We start from the raw sequence: 24,652 nt of genomic DNA on the forward strand, positions 1-24,652 counted from the left end.
GCAGGTGGGGACCTCGGAGTGGAGTAGGGACAGGTTAAAGATGTCCGTGAATACCTCTGCCAGCTGGTCCGCGCAGGCTCTGAGTGCACGACCAGGTATCCCGTCTGGGCCCGTCGCCTTCCGAGGGTTCACTTTCAGGAAGGCCAATCTGACTTCGGAAGCTGTGATGGTGGGTATGGGTGAATTATGGGCTGCTGGGGCACTCGCCAGCGGATTGTTGGTTACCTGCTTGAACCGAGCAGAGAATGCATTCTTATCCCGAAGGCCTTCTTTAGGTGGGTGAACAGGAGCATAACGGAGTTTGTGTGGGTGCGAGGGACTCCTAGGGTGTTCCTGGAGTGGAGTAGGGATGGGGGGCTGGCACTGCCCAACCTCTGTGGGTACTACTGGGCCGCCAATGTGGCGATGGTGCACAAGTGGGTGATGGAGGCGGAGGGGGCTGCATGGAAGAGGCTGGAGACGGCATCTTGTGAGGGTACGAGTCTGGAGGTGCTGGCAACGGCGCCACTGCCGCTCCCTCCAATGAGGTATACCACGAGCCCAGTGGTGGCAGCTGCCCTCAAAATCTGGGGGCAATGGAGGCGGCACAGAGGGGAAGTGGGGGCCTCGGTGTGGACCCCAATACGGGGGAACCACCAGTTTGTCTCAGGGAGAATAGATGGAGGGTTTTCGGGGTGGCACAGGGCAGGGATAAGAAGGTTGGGGGACCCGTTTGTGGATGGGAAGTTCGCAAGCCTGGGTGAGCTGGAGAAGTATGGGCTCCCCCCCCCCCCCCCCCGGAACAACTTTAGGTTTTTACAGGTAAGGGCGTTTGCCAGGCGGCAAGTGGTGGAATTCCTGCGGCTGCTGCCACGCACAGTACAGGACAGGGTGCTCTCGGGGGGGGGGGGGGTTGGAGGGAAGATCTCGGCAACTTACCAGGTGATGCAGGAGGAGGAGGGGGCCTCGGTGGTGGAGTTGAAAGGTAAGTGGGAGGAGGAGTTGGGGGGAGGAGATCGAGGAGGGGACGTGGGCAGATGTCCTTGGGAGGGTGAACTCTTCCTCTTTGTGCCCGAGGCTCAGCCTCATACAGTTTAAGGTGCTGCACAGGGCACACATGACCGGGACAAGGATGAGCCGGTTCTTTGGGGGTGAGGACAGGTGTGTTAGGTGCTCAGGGAGCCCAGCAAACCACACCCATATGTCTTGGGCATGCCCAGCGCTGGAGGAATTTTGGAAGGGCGTAGCGAGGATGGCGTCGAAGGTGGTAGGATCCAAGGTCAAACCGGGCTGGGGCCTCACAATATTTGGGGTTGCAGTGGAGCCAGGAGTGCAGGAGGCAAAAGAGGCCGGAATTCAGGCCTTTGCGTACCTGGTAGCCTGGCGAAGGATTCTTCTTCAATGGAATGATGCGAGGCCCCCAAGCATGGAATCCTGGATCAACGATATGGTGGGGTTTATTAAATTGGAGAGGGTGAAATTTGCCTTAAGGGGATCCGTGCAAGGGTTTTTCAGGCGGTGGCAACCGTTCTTGGACTTCCTGGCAGAACGGTAGACAATGGTCAGCAGCAGCAACCCGGGTGGGGGAGGGGTCGAGTTCTATTTTATTTTTGTTTGTTTACACTGGGGGATCTGAGGGGGTGTATATATTTGCTATGTGTTAATTTGGGGTGTTAATTTATTATTAATGTATGGGGGGAGGGGGGCACGGGGGTTGTTTTATTTTGTTCTGTATTTAATTCTATTGGGTTCCTTTTCCATTTTGCTGTTGATATTTTGTGAAAACCTCAATAAAAATTATTTAAAGAAAATAATAATTACCGAACACACCAATTCACTAATGATAATCAATGTTCACTACTGAATTATCTTGAATATAATTAGTTTTTTTGCGATGAAATCAATACAGAGTTAATATAAAAAAGGTACAGAAGGTGAAATAGCTGCAGGACGCCACATGTCAGAGGTATAAAAGGGCTTCCTTGACCTTATTACTAAGGCCAGTGAATACACTATGAAAATAACAGTTTACGGGCAGCATGGTGGCGCAATGGTTAGCACTGCTGCCTCACGGCACCGAGGTCCTAGGTTGGATCCCGAGCCTGGGTCACTGCCTTGTGAAGTTTGCACATTCTTCGCGTGGTCTTGTGGGTTTCACCCCCGCAACCCAAAGATGTCCAGGGTGGGTGGATTGGCCACGCTAAATTGTTCCTTAATTGGAAAAAATGAATTGGGTACTCTAAAAAAATGTTTTAAAGTGAAAATAACAATTTTGAAACTAGATGTGATTACCCATGCGTACTTGCAGCTTCCTACATTACAACAGTGAATATGTTTCAAAAGTACTCCATTGGCTTTAAAACACTTTAGGGGGTTCAGTGGTAGTGAGAGGTTTTATAGAAATGTACATTTGTTCTAATTGTCCGCAAACGAGGAAATATTACACTCGGTGTCCTCACCAATTTATTAAAGGTAGAGTCTTAATTTTGTGTAATAGCCACGTCATTGATGCCATTTTGAATACTCTGTGAAAGTCCAGATACACCATATGCACAATTATTCGTTGTAAAACACAGCGAGTTGTGGTGATTTGGAATGCACTGTCTATAAATGGTGCTGGAATCTGATTGGACTGTAACTTCCAAAAGGGAATTTGATGCATTCTGAAATTGAAAACATAAGTCCAACTCTGGGATTAAATGGGTCGCTGTACAAAGACCTGGAATGGGAAAATTGGGCCAAATAGATTCCCCTGTGCTCTCGCAGCCTTGTGTACATGTAATGATGACGGAAGGATTTCAATACAAAATTGGACGGGCACTGAGAGAAATAAACCTGCACAGATTTGGGGATAGAACGGGGAAATGAACAGGCTGGCTTCCTCCACAGAGAGCCGACACGGTCCCATAGGGCTGAATTGCCCCAATCGCCACCCTTCAGATGCTGTGATCTCAGGAGAGAAATTCAGCTGCTCCAGTCACTCCAACTAACTGGAATCCCTCATCTCTGGTGCCATTCTTGTAAATGTCCTCTTCACCCTAACTAAGAACTTCACATCTTTCCTAAAGTATATAGGGTTCCATTCCAGAGGGATAGAATTGAAAAGCACGGAGGAAATGTTCAATTTGATGAGAACCAGGGTTAGACTACACTGGGAGCACTGACAACATCGGTGATCTCCATTTAGAAAAAGGAAATAGAGGCACTGGATAAGGTGCAACAAAGATTCATAATATACAGAACCGAGAGCATTGAACACTCAGGAAAGGCTGGGGCTGCTTTTTTCTGGAAAAGAGAAGACTGATGGGTGACCTGTTGGAAGTCTTTCAGATTATGAAGGGATTCAATAATCCAGTAGGAATTTCAGTAGAATCCTCTTTACCCAGAGAGTGGTGATAATGTGGAACTCACTCCACAGTGAGTGGTTGAGGTGAACAGCATGAATACATTGAATGGAAAGCGAGATATATACATGAGGGAGAAAGGAATAGAGGGAGATGCTGATGTGGGGAGATGTAGAGGGGTGGGCGGTGGATCATGTGGAGCACAAATACTGACACAGACCACGGCTACCCTCAGCTGGTATGGAAATTTAACCTGTGCTGTTGGTATCACTCAGCACAAACCAGCCATCCAGCCAACTGAGCTAACCGATCCCCACGTAAATCTGCAATAATTCTTTAAATATTAGTGATTGCTTGTCACCCACCATACTATTTAATGTAGTTTCCCAGTGCATCTCAGGCAACTTGCCCCTCAGACCCTGATAGTTTTCTTCTGTGAGAAGCACCAAGATTAATTAAACAAAACAACCATGTAACCACCATAGCCCATCTTCATGACAATGTGGCATGATTTTTGGGGTTTCCAAACAGAAAAGAGAATGAAACATCTTAACCTCCAACAGAATGAACAAAATGCAGACCTGGATGTAATTGAGAACAGAATTCAATCCCTGTATTCAGTTGTAAACTTGTTGGTGTCTCAGTAAGTGCGATGAATTACAAAATCCCTTCGCACATTGAGAGCAGGTGAACAGCCTCTCCCCAGTATGAACTCCCTGGTGTGACTGCAGACGGCATAACCGAGTGAATTGCGCAAATACACGTAAGCGGGAGTGAGATAATCGGGATTATGGAGACATGGCTGCAGGGTGACCAGGGATGGAAACTGAATATATTCAGTATTTAGGAAGGACAGACAAAAAGGAAAAGGCAGTGGAGTGGCACTGCTGGTTAATAATAATAATCTTTATTCTTGTCACAAGTAGGCGGACATTAACACTGCAATGAAGTTACTGCGAAAATCCCCTAGTCGCCACACTCACCTGTTCAGATATATTGAGGGAGAATTTGGAATGCCCAATTCACCTAAGAACACATCTTTCGGGACTTGTTGGGAGAAAATCTGAGCACCCGGAGGAAAACCAGCAAACACAGTGAGAACGTGCAAACTCTGCACAGACAGGGACCCAAGCCAGGAATCGAGCCTGGGACCCTGGCAATGTGAAGCAACAGTTCTAACCACTGTGCTACCCATGTCGCCCATGGTTAAAGAGGAAAATAATACAATAGTGAGGAACGGTATATGTTCCGACAATGTGGAATCTGTATGGGTAGAGCTGAGAAACAGCAAGGGGCAAAATAATTAGTGGGCGTCGTATATAGATCCCCAAACTGCAGGGGTGATGTTGGGAATGGCATAAACAGGAAATTAGGCTGATTGCAAAAGTTTCTATAGTAATGTGAAGAGAAAGTTGGTGAAGACAAATGTAGGTTTCTTAGTCAGAAATAGGAGAGTGGATAACAGGGGACAAAAAAATGATTGAACAAATAAATACATACTTTGATTCTGTCTTCACAAATGAGGGCACAAATCAGGCACCAGAAATGTTGGGGATTGCAGGATTTAGTGAGAGGGAGGAACTGAAGGAGATCAATATTAGAGAAATAGTGTTGGGGAAATTGATGGGATTGAAGGCTGATAAATCCCCAGGGCCTGATAATCTGCAACCCAAAGTACTTAAGGAAGTGGCTCTAGAAATAGTGGATGTATTGGTGGTCATCTTCCAGGATTCTATAGACTCTGGAACAGTTCCTGCAGATTGGAGGGTGGTTTATGTAACTCCACTATTTAAAAAGCGAGATAGAGAAAACAGGGAATTATAGACCGGTAAGCCTGACATTGGTAGTGGGGAAAATTCTAGAATCCATTATCAAAGATTTTATCGAAAAGCACTTTGAAACCAATGGCAGATCGGACAGAGTCAGCATGGATTGATGAAGGGGAAATCATGCTTGACAAATCTACTGGAATTCTTCAAGGGTGTAACTGGTAGAGTTGACGAGGGGGAGCCAGTGGATGTGGTATATTTGGGCTTTCAGATGACTTTCAACAAAGTCCCGCATAAGAGACTAGTGTGTAAAATTAAAGCGTATGGGATCAGGTGTAGTCTCTTGAGATGGATAAAAAACTGGTTGTCAGACAGGAAACAAAGAGTAGGAATTAATGGGTCTTTTTCAAATTGGCAGGCAGTGACTTATCTAGCGGGGTACTGCAGGGATCGGTGGTAGGGTCCCAGATATTCACAAGATATATTCATGATTATTCTTTTCAAATTTAAAGTACCCAATTCTTTTTTTCCAATTAAGGGGCAATTTATCGTGGCCAATTCACCTACCCTGTACATCTTTGGGTTATGGGGGTGAGACCCATGCAGACACGAGGAGAATTTGTCTCCACACAGACAGTGATCCGCGGCCAGGATTGAACCTTGGTCCTCAGCTCCGTCAGGCAGCAGTGCTAACCACTGTGCCACCCTATAGATGAGGGAACAAAATGCAATATCTCCAAATTTGCAGATAATACCAAGTTGCGTGGGAGGGTGAGCTGTGAGGAGGATGCAGAGATCCTTCAGTGTGATTTGCACAAGTTGAGTGAGTGGGCCAATGAATGACAGATACAGTATAATCTGGAGAAATGTGAGGTTATCCACTTTGGTACCAAAAACGAGACAGCAGACTATTAGCTGAATTGTCATAAATTAGGAGAAGGGAATGTGCAACGAGACCTGGAAATCCTCGCACACCGGTCACTAAAGGTCAGCATGCAGCTACAGCAGGCGGTAAAGTTGGCAAATGGCATGCGAGCCTTCATTGTGAGCAGTTTTGAGTACAGGAGCAGGGATATCTTAGCGAGATCATACCTGGAATAGTGATCTCCTTATCGGAGGACGGATGTTCTTGCTCTAGAGGGAGTGCAGCGAAGGTTTACCAGACTGATTCCTGGGATGGTGGGACTGACGTATGATAGATTTAATCAGTTAGGATTGTATTCGCTGGAGTTCAGAAGAATGGGGGAGCTCATAGAAACCTATAATATTCTAACAGGACTTGACAGGGTAGATGCAGGAAAGAGTTTCCCGAAGGCGGGAGTGTGCAGAACCAGAGGTCGCAGTCTCAGGATACGGGGTAGACCATTTAGGACAGAGATGAATAATTTCTTCATCAGAGAGTGGTGAGTCAGTGGAATTTGTTACCACAGGAAATAGTTGAGGCCAATACATTGTATGTTTTCAAGAAGCAGTTAGATACAGCACTTCGGGGATCAAAGGATATGAAGGGAAAAGTGGGATTAGGTTATGGAGTTGGATGATAAGCCATGATCATAACGAATGGCAGAGCAGGTGCGAAGGGCCAAATGATCTCTTCCTGCTCCTTATTTTCCATGTTTCTATGTAATCCCTTCCCACACTAAGAGCAGGTGAATGGTCTCTCCCCAGTGTGAACTCGCTGGTGTCTCTGCAGTCCAGATAACCAAGTGAATTCCTTTCCACACTGAGAGCAGGTGAATGGCTTCTCCCCAGTGTGAACTCGCTGGTGTGACTGCAGCCCGGATAACCAAGTGAATTCCTTCCCACACTGAGAGCAGGTGAATACCTTCTCCCCAGTGTGAACTCGCTGGTGTGTCTGCAGACTGGATAACTGTGTGAATCCCTTCCCACACTGAGAGCAGGTGAATGGTCTCTCCCCAGTGTGAACTCGCTGATGTTGCAGCAGGGTGAATGAATCAATGAATCCTTTCCCACAATGAGAGCAGGTGAATGGCCTCTCTCCAGTGTGAACTCGCTGATGTTTCTGTAGTGTGGATGAATAAATAAATCCCTTCCCACATTGATAGCAGGTGAACGGCCTCACCCCAGTGTGAATTCGCTGATGTGTCTGCAGATTTACCAACTGTGTGAATCCCTTCCCACACTGAGAGCAGATGATTGACCTCTCCCCAGTGTGAACTCGCTGATGTTTTCGCAGGATGGATGAATCAATGAATCCCTTCCCACACTGAGGGCAAGTGAATGGCCTCTCCCCAGTGTGAACTCGCTGGTGTCTCCACAGGGTGAATGAAGCACGGAATTGCTGCCCACACTGAGAGCAAGTGAATGGCTTCTCCCCAGTGTGAACTCGCTGGTGTGTCTGCAGACTGGATAACTGAGTGAATCCCTTCCCACACTGAGAGCAGATGAACGGCCTCTCCCCAGTGTGAATTCGCTGATGTCTCTGTCGGGTGGATGAATCAATGAATCCCTTCCCACACTGAGAGCAGGTGAATGGCTTCTCCCCAGTGTGAATTCGTTGATGTCTCTGCAGGGTGGTTGATTCAATGAATCCCTTCCCACACTGAGAGCAGGTGAATGGCCTCTCCCCAGTGTGAACTCGCTGATGTCTCTGCAGGGTGAATGAAGCACGGAATCTCTGCCCACACTGGGAGCAGGTGAATGGCTTCTCCCCAGTGTGAACTCGCTGGTGTGTCTGCAGGTGAGATAACAGAGTGAATCCCTTCCCACACTGAGAGCAGGTGAATGGCTTCTCCCCAGTGTGAACCCGCTGGTGTGTCTGCAGGTTGGATAACCGAGTGAATCCCTTCCCACACTGAGAGCAGGTGAACGGCCTCTCCCCAGTGTGACTGCGTCGATGAGTTTCCAGCTCTGATGGGGCTCTGTATCCCTTCCCACAGTGCCCACATTTCCACGGTTTCTCCATGTTTTGGTCGCCTCGTGTCTCTCGAGAGTCGACAATCAGTGGAAGCCTTGTCTACACACACAACACGTGTGTGGTTTCTCCTCACTGTGAATGGCGTGATGTTTTTTCAGGCTGTGTAACTGGCTGAAGCTCTTTCCAGTCAGTTCACTGGAACACTCGCACTTGGGTGTATGTTTTGTGGGTCTCGGTGCTGTTCGATTCACACTCACGTTTAAAATCCTTTGAAGCCAACAGATCGGACAAACATTTCTCCTTCTCGCCGATGATATTCAGATCAGAAGGAATCGAGTGAGTTTGTCACATCGAGATGTGATGTTTGAGATTTCTGTCTATAATTCCTCCTCTTCCAATATCCTTTAAAAACAATTTACAAAAGTCATCAGTTAGTACAGGATAGAAATTCAGAACAGACAATTCTAGTTCCTGTGGAACATTATTTCCTCTTTTGTTCTCCAAAAACTGTAAATCTCCATCCCACACAATCTCCCTCCATTCTCACTCTGCTGTATCTAATATTCACCCTCCCAATTCTCCTGAAGGTGCTGATTCATGTTGATTGACAGATCCAAGCTCAGCTCACTGCTTCCTGACCAGGACACAGGGATTATAATAGGAGCAAGAGTAGGCTATTCTGCCCACCAAGTCTGCTCAATCATTCAATGCAATCATTGGCCACATCAGCACCATTTCCCCACACGATCCCCATATCCTCGATATCTTCAATCTCTAGAAACTTATCAATATTTGTCTTGAACATACTTGACGACTTAAGCTGCACATTCATAAAACATAGAACTTCTGGGAAGAGAATGCCAAAGCTTCACCATATCCTCAAGTGAAGAAATTCCTCCTCATCTCAGCTTTCACTCTATTTTCCTACCTGTTCCCCATAACCCTGAACTCCAGTGTCAATAATTTCATTTCATTTTCATAAAATATCTGTCAAACTGTCTGACCCCCAGAATCAACTGGTCCCCGTGGAAGCAAAATCCAAAGACTAACAACTCTCTGAGGGAAGAGATGACTGGAAATCTATAACATAGCTACAGTTTTATATTGCAAGACAAGAAATAATAATGCATTTACTTTATTACAAACTGTAAATAATATATCTAAGTTGCAACTGTCCTGGCTTGAGAAAAGTCACACCTCTTCAAGCTGTGATTAACCCTCTCTCCAGTCGCATCGCCTGGACGTGTAAAGACTTAATTACCTGCAAAGAGTTGCATTCAAAATATCATCTTTCATCATTGGCTGTGTTTGTGTAACATTCCTCTTCATTCACCTGATTAAAAAGCTACACTCTGAAAACTCGTGATTCCAAATAAACCTGTTAAACTTCTTAAAATTCGGGAAAGATAAATATTTCTCCAGGCTTGTATTTGCTGTGAGTAAATCCTCCCCTACTAAACCCCTGTAAAAGGAGTTTCCAAAATTAATCACTATCAGTCCAGGATAGAAATTCACCACATTCTCTCCTCCTGCTCCCTGGTCCAGGATGACTGCTCATGCCTGCCCCCACCACCCACCCCCCCCCCCCGCCCCGAACCCCTGAACACTGTCCCTCTTGCCATCAGCATTCCCCTGATTTGAGAATGATGTTGACTCAGGGTTGTGAGTTTCTGCCCTGGGTCTTCATGTGGCTGAACAGAGCCTCAGAGCTTTCGACACATAGGACAGGACGTCCAATGAGACAGTGAAATCTGGAGGGCAGGATTAGCTTCGTTTTCTTTCCATCTCTGCCACCGCTTTGCATCATCAACAAGACATTGGGACTCAAAGACTAATCCAGTTTGATGGACAAGTTGTCTCCATTCTGAACAATGGGGAACAAGCTCCTCCCACTCATTGAAACATCGCCCTGGCAAAGATGACAAACGCGCATGCGCCCTGATGCACATCCAATAAAGATGGCGGCCGTTAACCCGAGCTGAACATGAGGAGCTGCAGCTCCGCTGGGTACAAACTGGGTCCCGTAAACTATTCCGAGGTTTCCGATTGTAACAGCTTTACACATTTCCGCCCACTCGCGCGATCTCTCGCTTCCTCCATATTGTTAAACGCCTATTACCGATTTCGAAAATGAAAAAGACGCCCTTCTGCACCGCCATTACCCACACTGCGCATGCTTCAATCACAGCCTGGCCCGCCCCTCACTCACTCCGATTGGTTGGAGGACCAGCCGCTCCCAGTCGGTCCTTCAGCCCCACCCTCCTCCTCCTCCTATTGGTCCGGAGCTACCGTCAATCACCCGGGCATTGTGACGGTTGCTGACGGTGAGACTCAGGCTGACGGGCTGATCGATCAATAATAACATTGTTTCACATTCTGCTCTGGGGCCGCACTCGGGATTTGTAAACCCCGCCTACGACCTCTCACCTGACACCTCACAATGCCCGGGCAATGATTGATGGCAGCTCCGGAACAATAGGAGGAGAAGAGGATTGGTAGGATGACAGAACTGGACTGGCTGGTCCTCCAACCAATCAGTGAATGAAGGGCGGGACTCTGGGGGTGCCGGATCTTCACAGAAGAAGCAACCTCACAGGCGCCAACTTAAACAAAGAAGGTTCGTCTCCCCAATTTCTAACCTGGATGCATAGAGATGATCTTTGTAAACAGAGATTCCAACTATCGGGCAATTAATTAAACAGATTGGGCCTTATTTGCTTTAGAAATCAAGTGACTCAGTCGTGACCTGATGCAAAGTTTTAAAATGATCTGTGGGTTGGACAGGGGAGAGGTGGGGCGGATGCTGCCAATTATAAAGGAGTCGAAAACTAGGAGCCAGGAATAAACATGGGCGGCATAGTAGCACAGTGGTTAGCACTGAGAAACGGTGCGGGACTAGCTGGTTTCGCGCTTGACACGGAGGAGGCTGACAAGCACTGTTGCTTCACAGTGGCAGGGTTCCAGGTTCAATTCCCGCTTGGGTCACTGTCTATGCGGAGTCTGCATGTTCTCCCCGTGTCGGTGTGGGTTTCCTCCGAATACTCGGGTTTCCTCCCACAGGTCCTGAAAGATGTGCTTGTTCGGTGAATTGGACATTCTGAATTCTCCCTCTGAACCCAAACAGTCACTGGAATGTGGCAACTGGGGGCTTGTCACAGTAACTTGATTGCAACGTTAATGTAAGCCTACTTGTGACAATAATAAATATTATTATTAAGACCATAAGACATAGGAGCGGAAGTAAGGCCATTCGGCCCATCGAGTCCACTCCACCATTCAATCATGGCTGATTTCAACTCCATTTACCCGCTCTCTCTCCATTATTATAAACTAGGTCATAAATACAAGAGAGTTACTAATAAATCCAAGAGGGAGATATGGATACATTTCTTCATTCACTGGATTAGAATGTGCAACTTGTTACCAGGGAAGGAGTTGAGGAAAGTGCTGGGTTGTTTCCAAAAGGAAATGGGATAAGCACATGAGAAAAGGGAATGGAAAGATCAGCTGACAGGCTGAGGTGAGGTGGACGGGATGGAAGGAGATGTGTGTCGAGGATAATCAGCAGCAGAACAGTTGGAGCAACTGGCCTGTTTGTGCATTGTAGAATCTAAGTAAACTTCTTTTACAGAATATAAGGATTGCAGATGGGAAATTCAAACCAAACATCATGTCAAGTCCTAATAGAGTCTATTGATTCATCAGGAGTTGAAAATCATCAGTCTTTCAATGTGGAAGGAGAAATGTTTGTCCTGAGAGAAAAGATTGCAAATATCAGTGCAACTGGAAAAGCTCTGAGGCACATACACACTGACTGTGCAAAGAGCTTTAACTAGTCACAGTGTCTGAAACAATATTGCACCATTTACATCCGGAAGAGACCGTACTCAGGCTGTGTGTAGATGAGGCTTCAACTCATCGTCCAACCTGAACAGACATAAGGACCGGTACCGGCACCACTGAGAAACCGCGGAAATGTGGGGATTGTGGGAAGGGTTTCAATTATGCATCTGAAACCCCCAGGAAATGCCTTTAGATATATGCAGGTGAGGGCTTTTGTGAGGCGACAGGTGAGGGAATTCCCGTTGCTCCCGGCACAAGAAGTTCAAGATAGGGTGATCTCGGGTGTATGGGTCGGGGAGGGCAAGGTGTCGGAAATACACCAGGAGTTGAAAGAAGAGGGGGAAGTGCTGGTAGAAGAGTTGAAGGGTAAATGGGAGGAGGAGCTGGGGGAGGAGATCGAGGAAGGTCTGTGGGCTGATGCCCTAGGTAGGGTTAATTCTTCCTCCTTGTGTGCCAGGCTCAGCCTAATACAATTTAAGGTGGTCCACAGAGCGCACTTGACGGGGCGAGGTTGAGTAGGTTCTTTGGGGTAGAGGACAGATGTGGAAGGTGCTCAGGGAGCCCGGCGAACCATGTCCATATGTTTTGGTCATGCCCGGCACTGGAGGGGTTCTGGAGAGGAGTGGCGGGAGCAATATCTCAGGTGGTGAAAGTCCGGGTCAAGCCAAGCTGGGGGCTAGCAATATTTGGAGTAGTGGACGAACCGGGAGTGCAGGAGGCGAAAGAGGCCGGCAATCTGGCCTTTGCGTCCCTAGTAGCCCGGCGAAGGATCTTGCTAATGTGGAAGTCATCTGAGGATCCTGGGATTATATTCATTGGAGTTTAGGAGGTTGAGGGGAGATCTAATAGAAACTTACAAGATAATGAATGGCTTAGATAGGGTGGATGTAGGGAAGTTGTTTCCATTAGCAGGGGAGACTAGGACCCGGGGGCACAGCCTTAGAATAAAAGGGAGTCACTTTAGAACAGAGATGAGGAGAAATTTCTTCAGCCAGAGAGTGGTGGGTCTATGGAATTCATTGCCACAGAGGGCGGTGGAGGCCGGGACGTTGAGTGTCTTTAAGACAGAAGTTGATAAATTCTTGATTACTCGAGGAATTAACGGCTATGGAGAGAGAGCGGGTAAATGGAGTTGAAATCAGCCATGATTGAATGGTGGAGTGGACTCGATGGGCCGAATGGCCTTACTTCCACTCCTATGTCTTATGGAAGGAGGCGAAGCCCCCCAGCCTGGAGGCCTGGATAAATGATATGGCTGGGTTCATAAAGTTGGAGAGGATTAAGTTCGCCTTGAGAGGGTCTGCGCAGGGGTTCGACAGGCGGGAGGGGACGTCCCGGGAAGGGGGGGGGGGGGGGGGGAAAGGGGGGACTGCCTGGGAGGGTGGATGAGCAAGAAATAACATGAAGGGTTGGGGAAACTGGCACGTACGGGTGAGGGCCAGTGTACAAAGCTGTGTAAATATATTATTTTGCCATGTATATATCTTGCTCTGCGCGATTTGTCGGGTTTTTTTGTTACGAGGGGAGGGGGGGTTATTGTTTGTAAGGGAGAAAAATTGTGTTAAAAAACTTTAATAAATATATATTTTTTAAAAAATTATCCATCTGAAGTGGAAACTCATCGACACAGTTACACTGGGGAGAGGCCATTCACCTGCTCTGTTTGTTAGAAGGGATTCACTCAGTCATCCAGCCTTTACACTCACCAGCACGTTCACATTGGCGAGAGGCCATTCACCTGTCTGGATTGTGGGAAGGGATTTAATGCTTTATCAAACCTCCGGACCCACCATCAGGTCCACTCTGATCAGAGACCATTTAAATGTGCTTACTGTGACAAGAGCTTTAAAAGCAGGAAAGATTTACTGTTGCACCAAAGCACTCACACTGGGGAGAGGCGATTCACCTGCTCTGTGTGTGGGAAGGGATTCATTCAGTCATTACACCTCCTGACACACCAACGTGTTCATACTGATCAGAGACCTTTTAAGTGTTCTGATTATGAGAAGAGCTTTAAAAGTAAAAAGGATTTACTGATACATCATCGCACTCACACTGGGGAAGAGGCCATTCACCTGCTCCGTGTGTGGGAAGAGATTCACTTGTTCCTCCCACCTTCTGGTTCACCAATTTGTTCACACTGATTAGAGACCTTTTAATTATTCTGATTGTGGGAAAACTTTTAAGCAAACGGGAACTTCTGAAACACCAACATATTCATACTGGGGAGAGGCCATTCACCTGCTCGATCTGTGGGAAGCGATTCACTCGGTTAGCTCACCTTCTGAGACACTATCGGGTTCACACTGGGGAGAGGCCATTCATCTTGTGTGTGTGGGGACAGGACTTCATTGACTCATCCAATCTTCTGATACACCAATATTACTGGTATGAGAGTGAGAAGTGTAGAGGCACAGAGGGAGATCGGAGTGCATATCCACAGATCCCTGAAAGTAACAGGAGAGGTAGATGAGGTGGTTGAAAAGGCACACAGGATACTTTCCATTGTAAAAGGAGAACTAATGCATTTGGTTTAATTATAATGATTTATTAGGGCAGATAATAATTATAGTCTATTAAAGGATCTTAAAATAGTATTTTGACCTGTGTTTTCCAAAGTTAAAGGAAAATTCCACACTAAGGGTAAAGACATCACCCAGAAACAGGCTGATGTAGCAAAGACACAGTCACCTGCAAGGCTCTTATCAGTAACTTGTTCTTCAGTAACTTGTTTTACAGACTGCAACTTGGTTTCTAAGACACCAGCAGGGCCCACATCAGTAACTTGTTTTTCAGTATTTGTTTCCATGTCCTAAAGTGGCAGACACGGCTGACGATGCAAGGTGGAGCCAGTTAGCATCAAGAGGAGCCATAGAGGGATGAGTGTGAAAAATGATTACTCTGCTTTCTGAACATCCACAACTTGCATAAGTCTGAATCAGACAATGTTCAAATGTAAGTAATCCCTTGCCTACAATATATAAATATTGCTTGATTTCTCAACTGGGTAGAGTCAGCTCCAGAGATCGTTCTCTGAAGTGGTGCTGTCCCAATGCATTGACTAATAAACAATCATTCTGTATCTGGATCGCCATGGATTATTTCATATAATTATCTTCTCCACAACACCAATATTAAGTGAGACATAGCGTACAAGAGTAATGTCCAGAATTTTCTGTTGATGAAAGATTGCAGATCTGAAACTCCTCGCTCTCCACTGATGCTGCCAGAGCTGTTGAGTATTTCCAACTTTTTCTGTTTTCATTAAAAGATCAGGCAGGTGATATTAGAGCTGTATAAATTAGACCACAGCGAGATTAGTGTACCATTCTGTTTATCGCATTACAAGGAGGATGTGTTCATGCCAGACAGAGAGGTACAGAGGAGATTTACGAGGATGTTGATCGGATTGGAGAGTTATCACAAAGGGGAAAGAATGGAGAGGCTGTTCTTTGGAGGCTGAGGGATGTTTTAACTGTGGGAGCTAAAATTGAGGGGCCAAGGTAAATTGGATAGGAGAGACCGACTGGTGGAGCAATTACACATCAGCCATTTGATCTCCAGATCAAGAAGCCGCAGTGTTTCCAGGAATTCCCCATTTTATTGATGTATGTGTCAGACAGCAGAATAACGGCCTCATGGTAGCACAGTAGTTAGCACTGTTGCTTCACAACGACAAGGTCCCAGGTTTGGTTCCCGGCTTGGGTCACTGTCTGTGTGGAGTCTGCACGTTCTCCCCATGTGTGCATGGGTTTCCTCCGGGTGCTCTGGTTTCCTCCCACAAGTCCTGAAATATGTGCTTTTTAGGTAATTTGGACATTCTGAATTCTCCCTCAGTGTACCCAAACAGGCGCCGGAATGTGGCAGCTAGGGGATTTTCACAGTAATTTCATTGCAGTGTTAATGTAAGCCTACTTGTGACAATAAAGATTATTAAATAAAATGCACACACCGGGAATATCCCCGGGCTCCAATCCCCAGTTAGTCTAGGCTCACTCCCACTGTGGAACATCACCGCTAGCTCAACCCCTCATTCACTCCTATTGGCTGGAGGGCCAGCCTCTGAGGCTCGGTCCTCCTGACCGACTCGTTCTGTGGGTCCAAATTATCGTCACTTCACCCGGGCTTTGTGATCTGAGCATGCGCTGTGTGGATATGAAGCTGGCCTCGGGCAGCCATGTGGAAATTCTCAGCCGGTGAGAAGCTGCCGTTTGAGCCGTTGGGTGGGTCAGAAAGGAAAGCTTCAAATACACCCAGTTAGGCTCCAAATCCGAATAAGAAGCTCCTGGTCCTGGGTTCAAACCAGCGGTCACTATTGGGGCTCTTTCCGCTGAGCGGTTAACGACCGCCATCTTCAGAGGGGCAACTGTGTCGCGCAGCCAATCAGCGCCGCCCATTGTCAACAGTAAGTCCCGCCCTCACATTCTGATTGGTTGGTGGACCATCCCCAAAATCAGTCCTCCAGGCATTCCCTCATTTCCTATTGGTCAGCAGTTGCCGTCAATCACACGCCAAGCTGTGAACTGAGCCTGCGCAGTAAGCAGACCCTGGCAGGTGGGCGGGGAGCATTCAGAAACAATATCTGGTGTTTGGGGAACTTGCAGTTGTCAAACTTTCTGTTCATGTAACTGACCAAGCGACCCATGGAGTATCTTTCTTGCCGGTTTTTAATTCAGACATATGCATATGGGAGCTATCTCCAGAGAATAGTATACAGACTCCCTAAACAATACATTATTATACCTTCCGGTCGTCTTACAGGAAGGTAATTTACATATACCAATCAGAGGTTTGCATTTGTTTTTCGCCCATAATTACACAATCACAACTGGTGGTTCCAATTACCTCATTTGTCTCCCATGATTGTAGTTAACCAATTACAGCATCGATATGCTGACCTTATTGCAATACTAACAAGCACATGTCCATAATTATACTTTCCAATCAATACTAAGACATATGCAGGCATGGGGAGAACGTGCGGACTCTGCACAAACAGTGACCCAAGCCGGGAATCGAGTCTTGGTCCCTGGCGCTGTGAAGTAACAGTGCTAACCACTGTGCTACTATGCCGCCCGGGATTGATCAACTCAGCAGAAACAGACCCATTCAACATATTTCAGTCCTGGATGTGATTAACAGCAGAATTGAACCGTTGTAGTTAGTTGTGAATTCTTTGATGTTTCAGCAGGTTGGATGACTGAGTGAATCCCTTCCCACAATCAGAGCAGGTGAACGGCCTCTCCCCAGTGTGAACTCGCTGGTGTACAATGAGGTTATATGATTGTCTAAACCCAGTCCCACAGTAAGAGCACCTGAATGGTCTCTCCTGACGGTGAACATGTTGATGGCGCATCAGTACACCGGAACTTTTATAGCACTTCCCACAGTCTGGGCATTTAAACGGTCTTTTCCCAGTATGAACTCGCTGATGTGTCAACAGGTAGGATGAAGCAGTGAATCCCTTCCCACACTCGGAGCAGGTGAACGGTCTCTCCCCAGTGTGAACTCGCTGGTGTGACAGCAGTTTGGATGACTGAGTGAATCCCTTCCCACACTCGGAGCAGGTGAACGGTCTCTCCCCAGTGTGAAGGCGCTGGTGTGACAGCAGGTGGGATGACCTAACGAATCCCTTTCCACATGTGAAGCAGGTGAACGGCCTCTCTCCAGTGTGGCTACGCCGATGAATTTCCAGCTTGGATGGGTAACTAAATCCCTTACCACAGTCCCCACATTTCCATGGTTTCTCCATGGAATGACTGTACTTCTGTTTTGACAGGCCAGATGTTGGCAGAAATCTCATCCACCCAGAAAACGGTTTCTCCCCACTGTGAACAGTGCTTTTCAGTTCAATGTTCAAAATCCGATGATATTCAGGTTACAAAAATTTCAGCGACTGTCACGTTTTGACGGAATGATTAGGCTGAGTTTCCAGACTGCAAGTCCTTCCCCTTCTTACATCCTGTGAAATTAATTTAAAACAAAAAAAAAGTGAGAAAGAAACCACAAAAACAGCTTCTGAAACTGAGCGAAATAAACTTGGTCATTTGTGGGGCCAGCACTCGGAAAAAAGTGACCTGGAAAACTGCTGGATTGTTGCAGTAGCCCAACTGGATCACTCATGTCCTTCAGGGAAGGGAGGCTGCCATCCAGTCTGGACTGACACAAGACGCTGGTCTCTGTGGGAGATGGAGGGAGAAGTGGGAAAAGCAGGGGTTGAAGGAGAAAGATCTATTTATCTACAACCAGACACAGTCTTCCAAACCCTTGGCCCCTACCACCTAGATGGACAAGAGTAGCAGGTTTATGTGAAGGACATCATCTCCAAGTTCCCCCCCAACTCATACATTGTCCTGACTTCTCTGACATCTAGTGCTGCATGAACAGAAATTTCCTCCAATTAAATATTGGAAAGACTGAAGCCGTTGTCTTCAGTCCCCGTTTCAACTCTAGCTGCCAACTCCATCCCTTTCCCCAGCAACTTTCTGAAGCGGAATAAGATGGGGAGAGCCTTAGTGTCATATCTGACCAGAAGTTGATTTTCCGACTATATATCTGCACCATCACTAAGACTGCCTATTTCCACTTCAGTAACATCGTCTCACTTAACCACTGCCTCAGGTCATCTGCTTCTGAAACTTATAAATATATAAACACAACTGTTACCTTTAAACTTGATTATTCGAACACACTCCTGGTCCACCTCCCACCTTCACCCCTACATAAAATTGAGACGTGTACCGAGGTACAGTGAAAAGTATTGTTCTGCGTATCGTCCAGGCAGATCATTCCATAAATGAAAAACATAGGACATACGATAAATGCATAGACATTCGGTGAAGTATCATTTCCTCCAACCCTTTGAGATTACTGCGCCTGACAGCTGCCCCACATCCCCACTGGAGGCAGACATTGATCAGCAGGAGCCTGCAGCTTTGAACTCGGCGTGGAAGCAGGGGGTGAATGAGTAGTGGCAATACAGTCTAACACTCACAGCAATCTACAATCCACTTACATGACCGAATAGGGAGACAGAGTTTGGAAATGCTCAAAACATGACTCCAGTAAAATGCTCCACAAGAAAAAGGACATTGGTTTCCCTTCTGCAAGCCCCCTCCTTCTGACCAACCCCCTGTAAAAGGAGTTTCCAGAATCCATCCCTGTCAGTCCAGGAGAGAAATTCACAACATTCTCTCCTGCCAGGACAGGGAGCATCGCGCATGCGCCCTTAACCGGTAAAGATGGCGGTCGTTAAACCGGCTCCAACAAAAGTCTCGGAGGAGCCGCACGCGGGGCCCGGTAGTTTGGAATTCGGAATGAGGCCGAAACATGGTTTTTCAAGAAGTTTTCCCATTCCCCCGGCACACAATCAGCCCCATTCCTCTCCAGTCCTTTCTCACCCGAAAGCGCGGGTTCTTAACCCGTTAACCAAACTGCGCATGCTCCAATCACAGCAGTCTCCGCGCCTGCGCAGTCTCTCCTTGTAGGGAACATGGGTCACATTCTGACACGCTGTGAATGATGGGTAATCGCTCCATATAGCAATCTTGGTGAAGTCTAAATTATCGTTTGTGATCTGATTAGCTAAAGGGCTCAGATAGGAAATTAGTAATTAATTGTTTGAAAAGCCCCAGTGGATTGGTTCTATACCATAGTGCTGTCCTGGATATAATTGTTTTCCATCTTTAAATTTTATTTAGTGTACCCAATTTATTTTTTCCAATTAAGGGGCAATTTAATCCACCTAACCTGCACATCTTTTGGGGTGTGCGGGTGAAACATGGGGAGAATGTACAAACTCCACACGGACAGTGACCCAGGGCCGGGATTCGAACTTAGGTCCTCAGCGCCACAGCCCCAGTGCTAACCACTGCACCACATGCCACCCCGTCCTGGATATAACATTAGAAGCTAGTCAAATTTGAAACAACTCGTGAGTGATCAGGTGGGATGAATGAATCTGTGTCCACACGCACAACATTTAAACAGCCTCTCACCAATCACAATGCACCAATCGCTTAACAAATCTATTGATGTTTTGAAGCTGGAGTGTTAACTGCGAAGTATTTGAACAGTCTGCCTCCAGTGTGACTGTGCAGATGTTAGTAAGTGTGAAAACTGAATTAATTTTTTTCTGCATACAACTGGCCTTTCTGCATTATGATTGTATCAACCCAATGAATAACTGAGTACCATCCCAGTCTTCAGTAACTACAGCATGTTTTATACAGTACCTTTGTCACAGTAAAATGTTGCAGGTGTTGTTAACAATTCACACATCAACTTTGTTGATTGTTCGATACCCCTATACCTGGGTCTTTAATTTGATCCCTGGAACAATGTCAAAGTGAATTTATTCATCAGTCACTCTGATTCCCTTTCTGCTGCTTCGCTAACTACAGTTTCTTCCAATCAGTACATTTCAGATAACAGGAAGCCACTTACACAGATGCATTGTAATGATGTGGAGATGCCAACATAGATACGTAGAAGATAGGAGCAGGATGAGGCCTTTTGGCCCTTCGAGCCTGCTCCACCATTCATCACGATTGTGGCTGATCATCCAACTCAATAGCTTAATCCTGCTTTCTCCCCATAGCCTTTGACCCATTCTCCCCAAGTGCTATCTAGCCGCCTCTTGAATATATTCAAAATTTTAGCATCAACTACTTCCTGTGTTAATGAATTCCATAGGCTCACCACTCTTTGAAGAAATGTCTCCTTATATCTGTCCAAAATGATTTACCCTGAATCCTCAGACTGTGACCCCTGGTTCTGGAATCACCCATCATTGGTAACACCTTCCCTGCATCTACCCTGTCTAGTCCTGTTAAAATTTTATAAGTCACTATGAGATCCCCCTCATTCTTCTGAACTCCAACAAGGGCAGCACGGTAGCATTGTGGATAACACAATTGCTTCACAGCTCCAGGGTCCCAGGTTCGATTCCGGCTTGGGTCACTGTCTGTGCGGAGACTGCACATCCTCCCCGTGTGTGCGTGGGTTTCCTCTGGGTGCTCCGGTTTCCTCCCACAGTCCAAAGATGTGCAGGTTCGGTGGATTGGCCATGATAAATTGCCCTTAGTGTCCAGAATTGCCCTTAGTATTGGGTGGGGTTATGGGGTTAGGGTGGAGGTGTTGACCTTGGGTAGGGTGCTCTTTCCAAGAGATGGTGCAGACTCGATGGGCTGAATGGCCTCCTTCTGCACTGTAAATTCTATGATATAAGAACAATCCCAACCTAGTCAATCTCTCCTCATATGACAGTCCCACCACCCCTGGAATCAGTTGGGTAAACCTTTGCTGCTCTCCTTCGAAATCAACAACATCCTTCCTCAGGGAGGGTGACTATAACTGCACACAATACTCCAAGAACCTGTATATTTGCAGCAACATATCCCTGCTTCTATACTCGAAATCTCTCGCAATGAAGGCCAACATACCATGAGCTTTCTTTACCACCTGCATGCTTACCTTCAGCGACTGGTGCACAAGGACACCCAGGTCCCACTGCACACTCCCCTCTCCCAATTTACAACCATTCAGATAGTAAGCTACCTTCCAGTTTTTGCTTCCAAAGTGAATAACCTCACACTTATCCAAATTATACTGCATCTGCCATTGATTTGTCCACTCGCCCAACCTGACCAGATCATGCTGTAGGATCCCTGCATCCTCGTCACAATTCACCCTCCCACCTAACTTGGTATCATCTGCAAACTGTGAGATGTTACATTTTGTTCCCTCATCCAAATCATTAATATATATTGTTCTGCATTTCTCTTTTTGAAATGAATGGTTCCTGCCTCGACCAACCTTTCAGGCAGTGAGTACCAGATGCCCATCACCCTCTGGTGAAAAAGCTTTCCTCAAATTCCCTCTAAATCTCTTGCCCCTGACCATAACTCTGTGCCCCCTGGTTATTGACCCCTCACCAGCGGCACAGTAGCACTGTTGCTTCACAGCTCCAGGGTCCCAGGTTCGATTCCTGGCTTGGGTCACTGTCTGTGTGGAGTCTGCATGTTCTCCCCGCATCTGCGTGGGTTTCGTCCGGGTGCTCCGGTTTCCTCCCACAAGTCTCGAAAGACGTGCTGTTGGGTAATTTGGACATTCTGAATTCTCCCTTTGTGTACCCCAACACACGCCTGAATGTGGCGACTAGGGGCTTTTCACAGTAACTTCATTGCAGTGTTAATGTCAGCCTACTTGTGACAACAAAGATAAAGATTATTATTGTACTGTGGGGAAAAGTTTCCTCCTATCTACCCTATTTCCTTTATAATTCTGTACACTTCAATTATATTCCCCCTCAGCCTTCTCTGCTCGTAAAACAGCCCAGGCAACATCCTGGTGACTCTCCTCTGCAACCTTTCCAGTGCAATCACATCCTTCCCATTGTGTGACTCAGTGTCAGTTTCTTTTTTCAATGAAGGGGCAATTTAGCGTGGCCAATCCACCTACCCTGCATATCTTTGGGTTGAGGGAGTGAGACCCACGCAGAAACGTGGAGAATGTGCAAACTCCACACGGACAGTGACCTGCGGCCAGTATCGGACCAGGGTCCTCGGTGCCGTGAGGCAGCAGTGCTAACCGCTACATCAGCGTGTGCCCCTCAGTGTCAGTTTCTGTCTAATTTGTCAGTTGATGTTTCTGAGAATTTTTTGGGGACACTCTCCTACATTAATGGTCTGATTGTTTTAAATCACATTGTAACAGACTGGGGAAGTCAGGATTAAAATAATATCTGACTAAATGGAGTTAGGCCACAGATCAGCCATGAATTCGATGAATAAGAGAACAGGCTTGAGGGGGATAAATGACCTCCTCCTGTTCCCATGTCCCTAATAAACATGGACTCAAACACCAGCTGATGAATGGAAAGTGATGGGAGAGCTGGGGAAGAGACTGGGGAAGTGGCTTCAGCACTGGAGCAGAGTTAGAGAGTGGGTGAAGTCTCAGGTAATACTACACAGGAACTGGTTAGGTGGGGTTACTGGGATAAAGGGGGATAAGATGGAGGCATGGGGCTTGAGTAGGGTGCTCTTTCCAAGGGCCGGTGCAGACTCATGGGCTGAATGGCTTTCTTCTGCACCGTAAATTCGATGATTCTATGAACTGGAGTAGGTTGTTCAGCCGTTTGAGTTTGTTCTGCCATTCAGTTAGACCCTGGATGATCAATTATTCTCTCTTAACCTGCAGAACAAATAACTGAATAGTTAATTCCAGTTGATTATAGTGATTAACAGCAGCAGACACTAACCACAACTATCAGAATGAACATGGGTCAGTCCTGGATGTGATTACCTGATCAATGACAGGAGAATCTACCTTCAGAAGTTACTTGTGAACTCGCTGGTGTCTCATGAGGTTTTGTGACTGAGTGTATCTATTCCCACACATGGAGCAGATGAACGGCCTCTCCCCGGTGTGAACTCGCTGGTGTGTCAGGAGGTCAGTTGAATTAGTGAATCCCTTTCCACACATGGAACAGATGAATGGCTTTTCCCCAGTGTGACCACGCTGGTGTTTCAGCAGGTGTGATGAACTGCTGAATCCCTTCATACACACAGAGCAGGTGAACGGCCGCTCGCCAGTGTGAATTCGTTGGTGTGTGCGAAGGTTGAATAATCGATTAAATCCCTTCCCACACACGGGGCAGGTGAACGGTCCCTCCCCAGTATGACTGCGCTGAGGAGTTTCCAGTTGGGATGGAGAATGGAATTCCTTCCCACAGTGCCCACATTTCCACAGTTTCTCTATGGTGTGGATGTCCTTGTCTCTTTCCAGGTTGGATGATTTCACACCTCTAGATTTCAAATATCCTGTAAAAGGAGTTTACAAACATCACTGTCAGTACAGGATAGAAATTCAGAACAAACATTTCTAGTTTTGACAGTTTTCTTCACTTGTTCTTGTAAAGCAGTAAATCACCGTCCCACTCCCTCTTCTTCCTGCGGTGCTGGAATCCAAAACACAGGGAGACCACCCATTGCACATTTTATCGGGTTACCCTGTATTTGAATCCACAGTGCCAGGCTGCATGGTGTCTGGATGCTGTTTAACCCGCACAATGGATCAGTGCAGCACCATTTCCAACTGTTCTGGCTGCCAACCAGCCCATTCCCTGGACTCAAGAGTTCTGGCAGCATCCCACCCAATAATGTACACCTGCTCCTGCAGCTTCAAGCAGGCTGCCCCTTAATTTTCTCTGTGCAGAGTGAAAATACAATCAATCGTTTTCTCTCCTGGTCACTGGAGCCCCGAAGCGCCGCCCACCCTGCTGCTCCACAAGATGGCCCGACATGAAGCAAACAAGCCCGGGAGCTGCAAACCCGGGATCTGCGGGTTCTTTTTGGGGGTTTGGGTCCTCCAGCGGGTGTTTGTGAATCCTCCCCGTCCATCTGCCAGGGTTTCCTTTCTTGCCAGAGATCAGAGACCTCATTGATTTGAGTGCAAAGTGTAAGCTCTTAGTTATTATCCCCCCTCCCCCATCCTCTGATGTGAACCATCCTCCAGTGGCTGAAGCAGGATGGTGCCAGTTAACCTGGGCCTGTTCCCGGGAGGGAGGGAGAAGCTCCGCAGCTGCAAACCAGGGAGCTGACAATGATTGTGAAGGGTTTGCGGATCCACAAAGTGTTTCCAAATCCTCCCACCCACCGCCTGACGCTGACTCCGCTTTTCCAGGACAAAGGACTCTCTCCTCGAGGCCAACACTGGAATTGCGCATGCTCCAAACTCCGTCCCCGCGCCTGCGCACAGTTGTCTAGCTCCAGCATGCGCCACTTCACAATGCCCGGGAAGTGATTGGCGGCAGCTCTGGACCAAGAGAGAGAGGGGGC

At 47.0% G+C, this 24,652-nt stretch overlaps 2 protein-coding genes across 2 annotated transcripts in view; both read right to left on the reverse strand.

Moving 5' to 3' along the window:
* Window positions 1-24,652, reverse strand: part of LOC140418959 (uncharacterized) — a 123,697-nt gene that overhangs the window by 43,811 nt on the left and 55,234 nt on the right. The gene's annotated exons all lie outside the window — the stretch shown is intronic.
* Window positions 1,833-24,523, reverse strand: LOC140417796 (uncharacterized). Its single transcript, XM_072501255.1, has 3 exons — window positions 23,118-24,523; window positions 16,978-17,775; window positions 1,833-8,069 (listed from the first exon to the last, which is right to left on the reverse strand). The coding sequence occupies exons 2-3, from the start codon at window positions 17,614-17,616 to the stop codon at window positions 6,732-6,734; spliced, it is 1,977 nt and encodes a 658-aa protein (XP_072357356.1). The 5' UTR covers window positions 17,617-17,775; window positions 23,118-24,523; the 3' UTR covers window positions 1,833-6,731.

Source organism: Scyliorhinus torazame, chromosome 5 (genome assembly GCF_047496885.1).
Source record: "Scyliorhinus torazame isolate Kashiwa2021f chromosome 5, sScyTor2.1, whole genome shotgun sequence".
Classification (NCBI taxonomy): domain Eukaryota; kingdom Metazoa; phylum Chordata; class Chondrichthyes; order Carcharhiniformes; family Scyliorhinidae; genus Scyliorhinus; species Scyliorhinus torazame.

Bases quoted from the DNA above. Each gene is read 5' to 3' on its own strand.
- LOC140417796 (XM_072501255.1), bottom strand. From the start codon at position 17,616: ATGAGATTTCTGCCAACATCTGGCCTGTCAAAACAGAAGTACAGTCAT. The intron at 8,070-16,977 runs TAACTACAACGG...TTGTGTGTGTAG, and splicing joins AACATCAAAGAATTCACAAC to ACAAGGCTTCCACTGATTGT.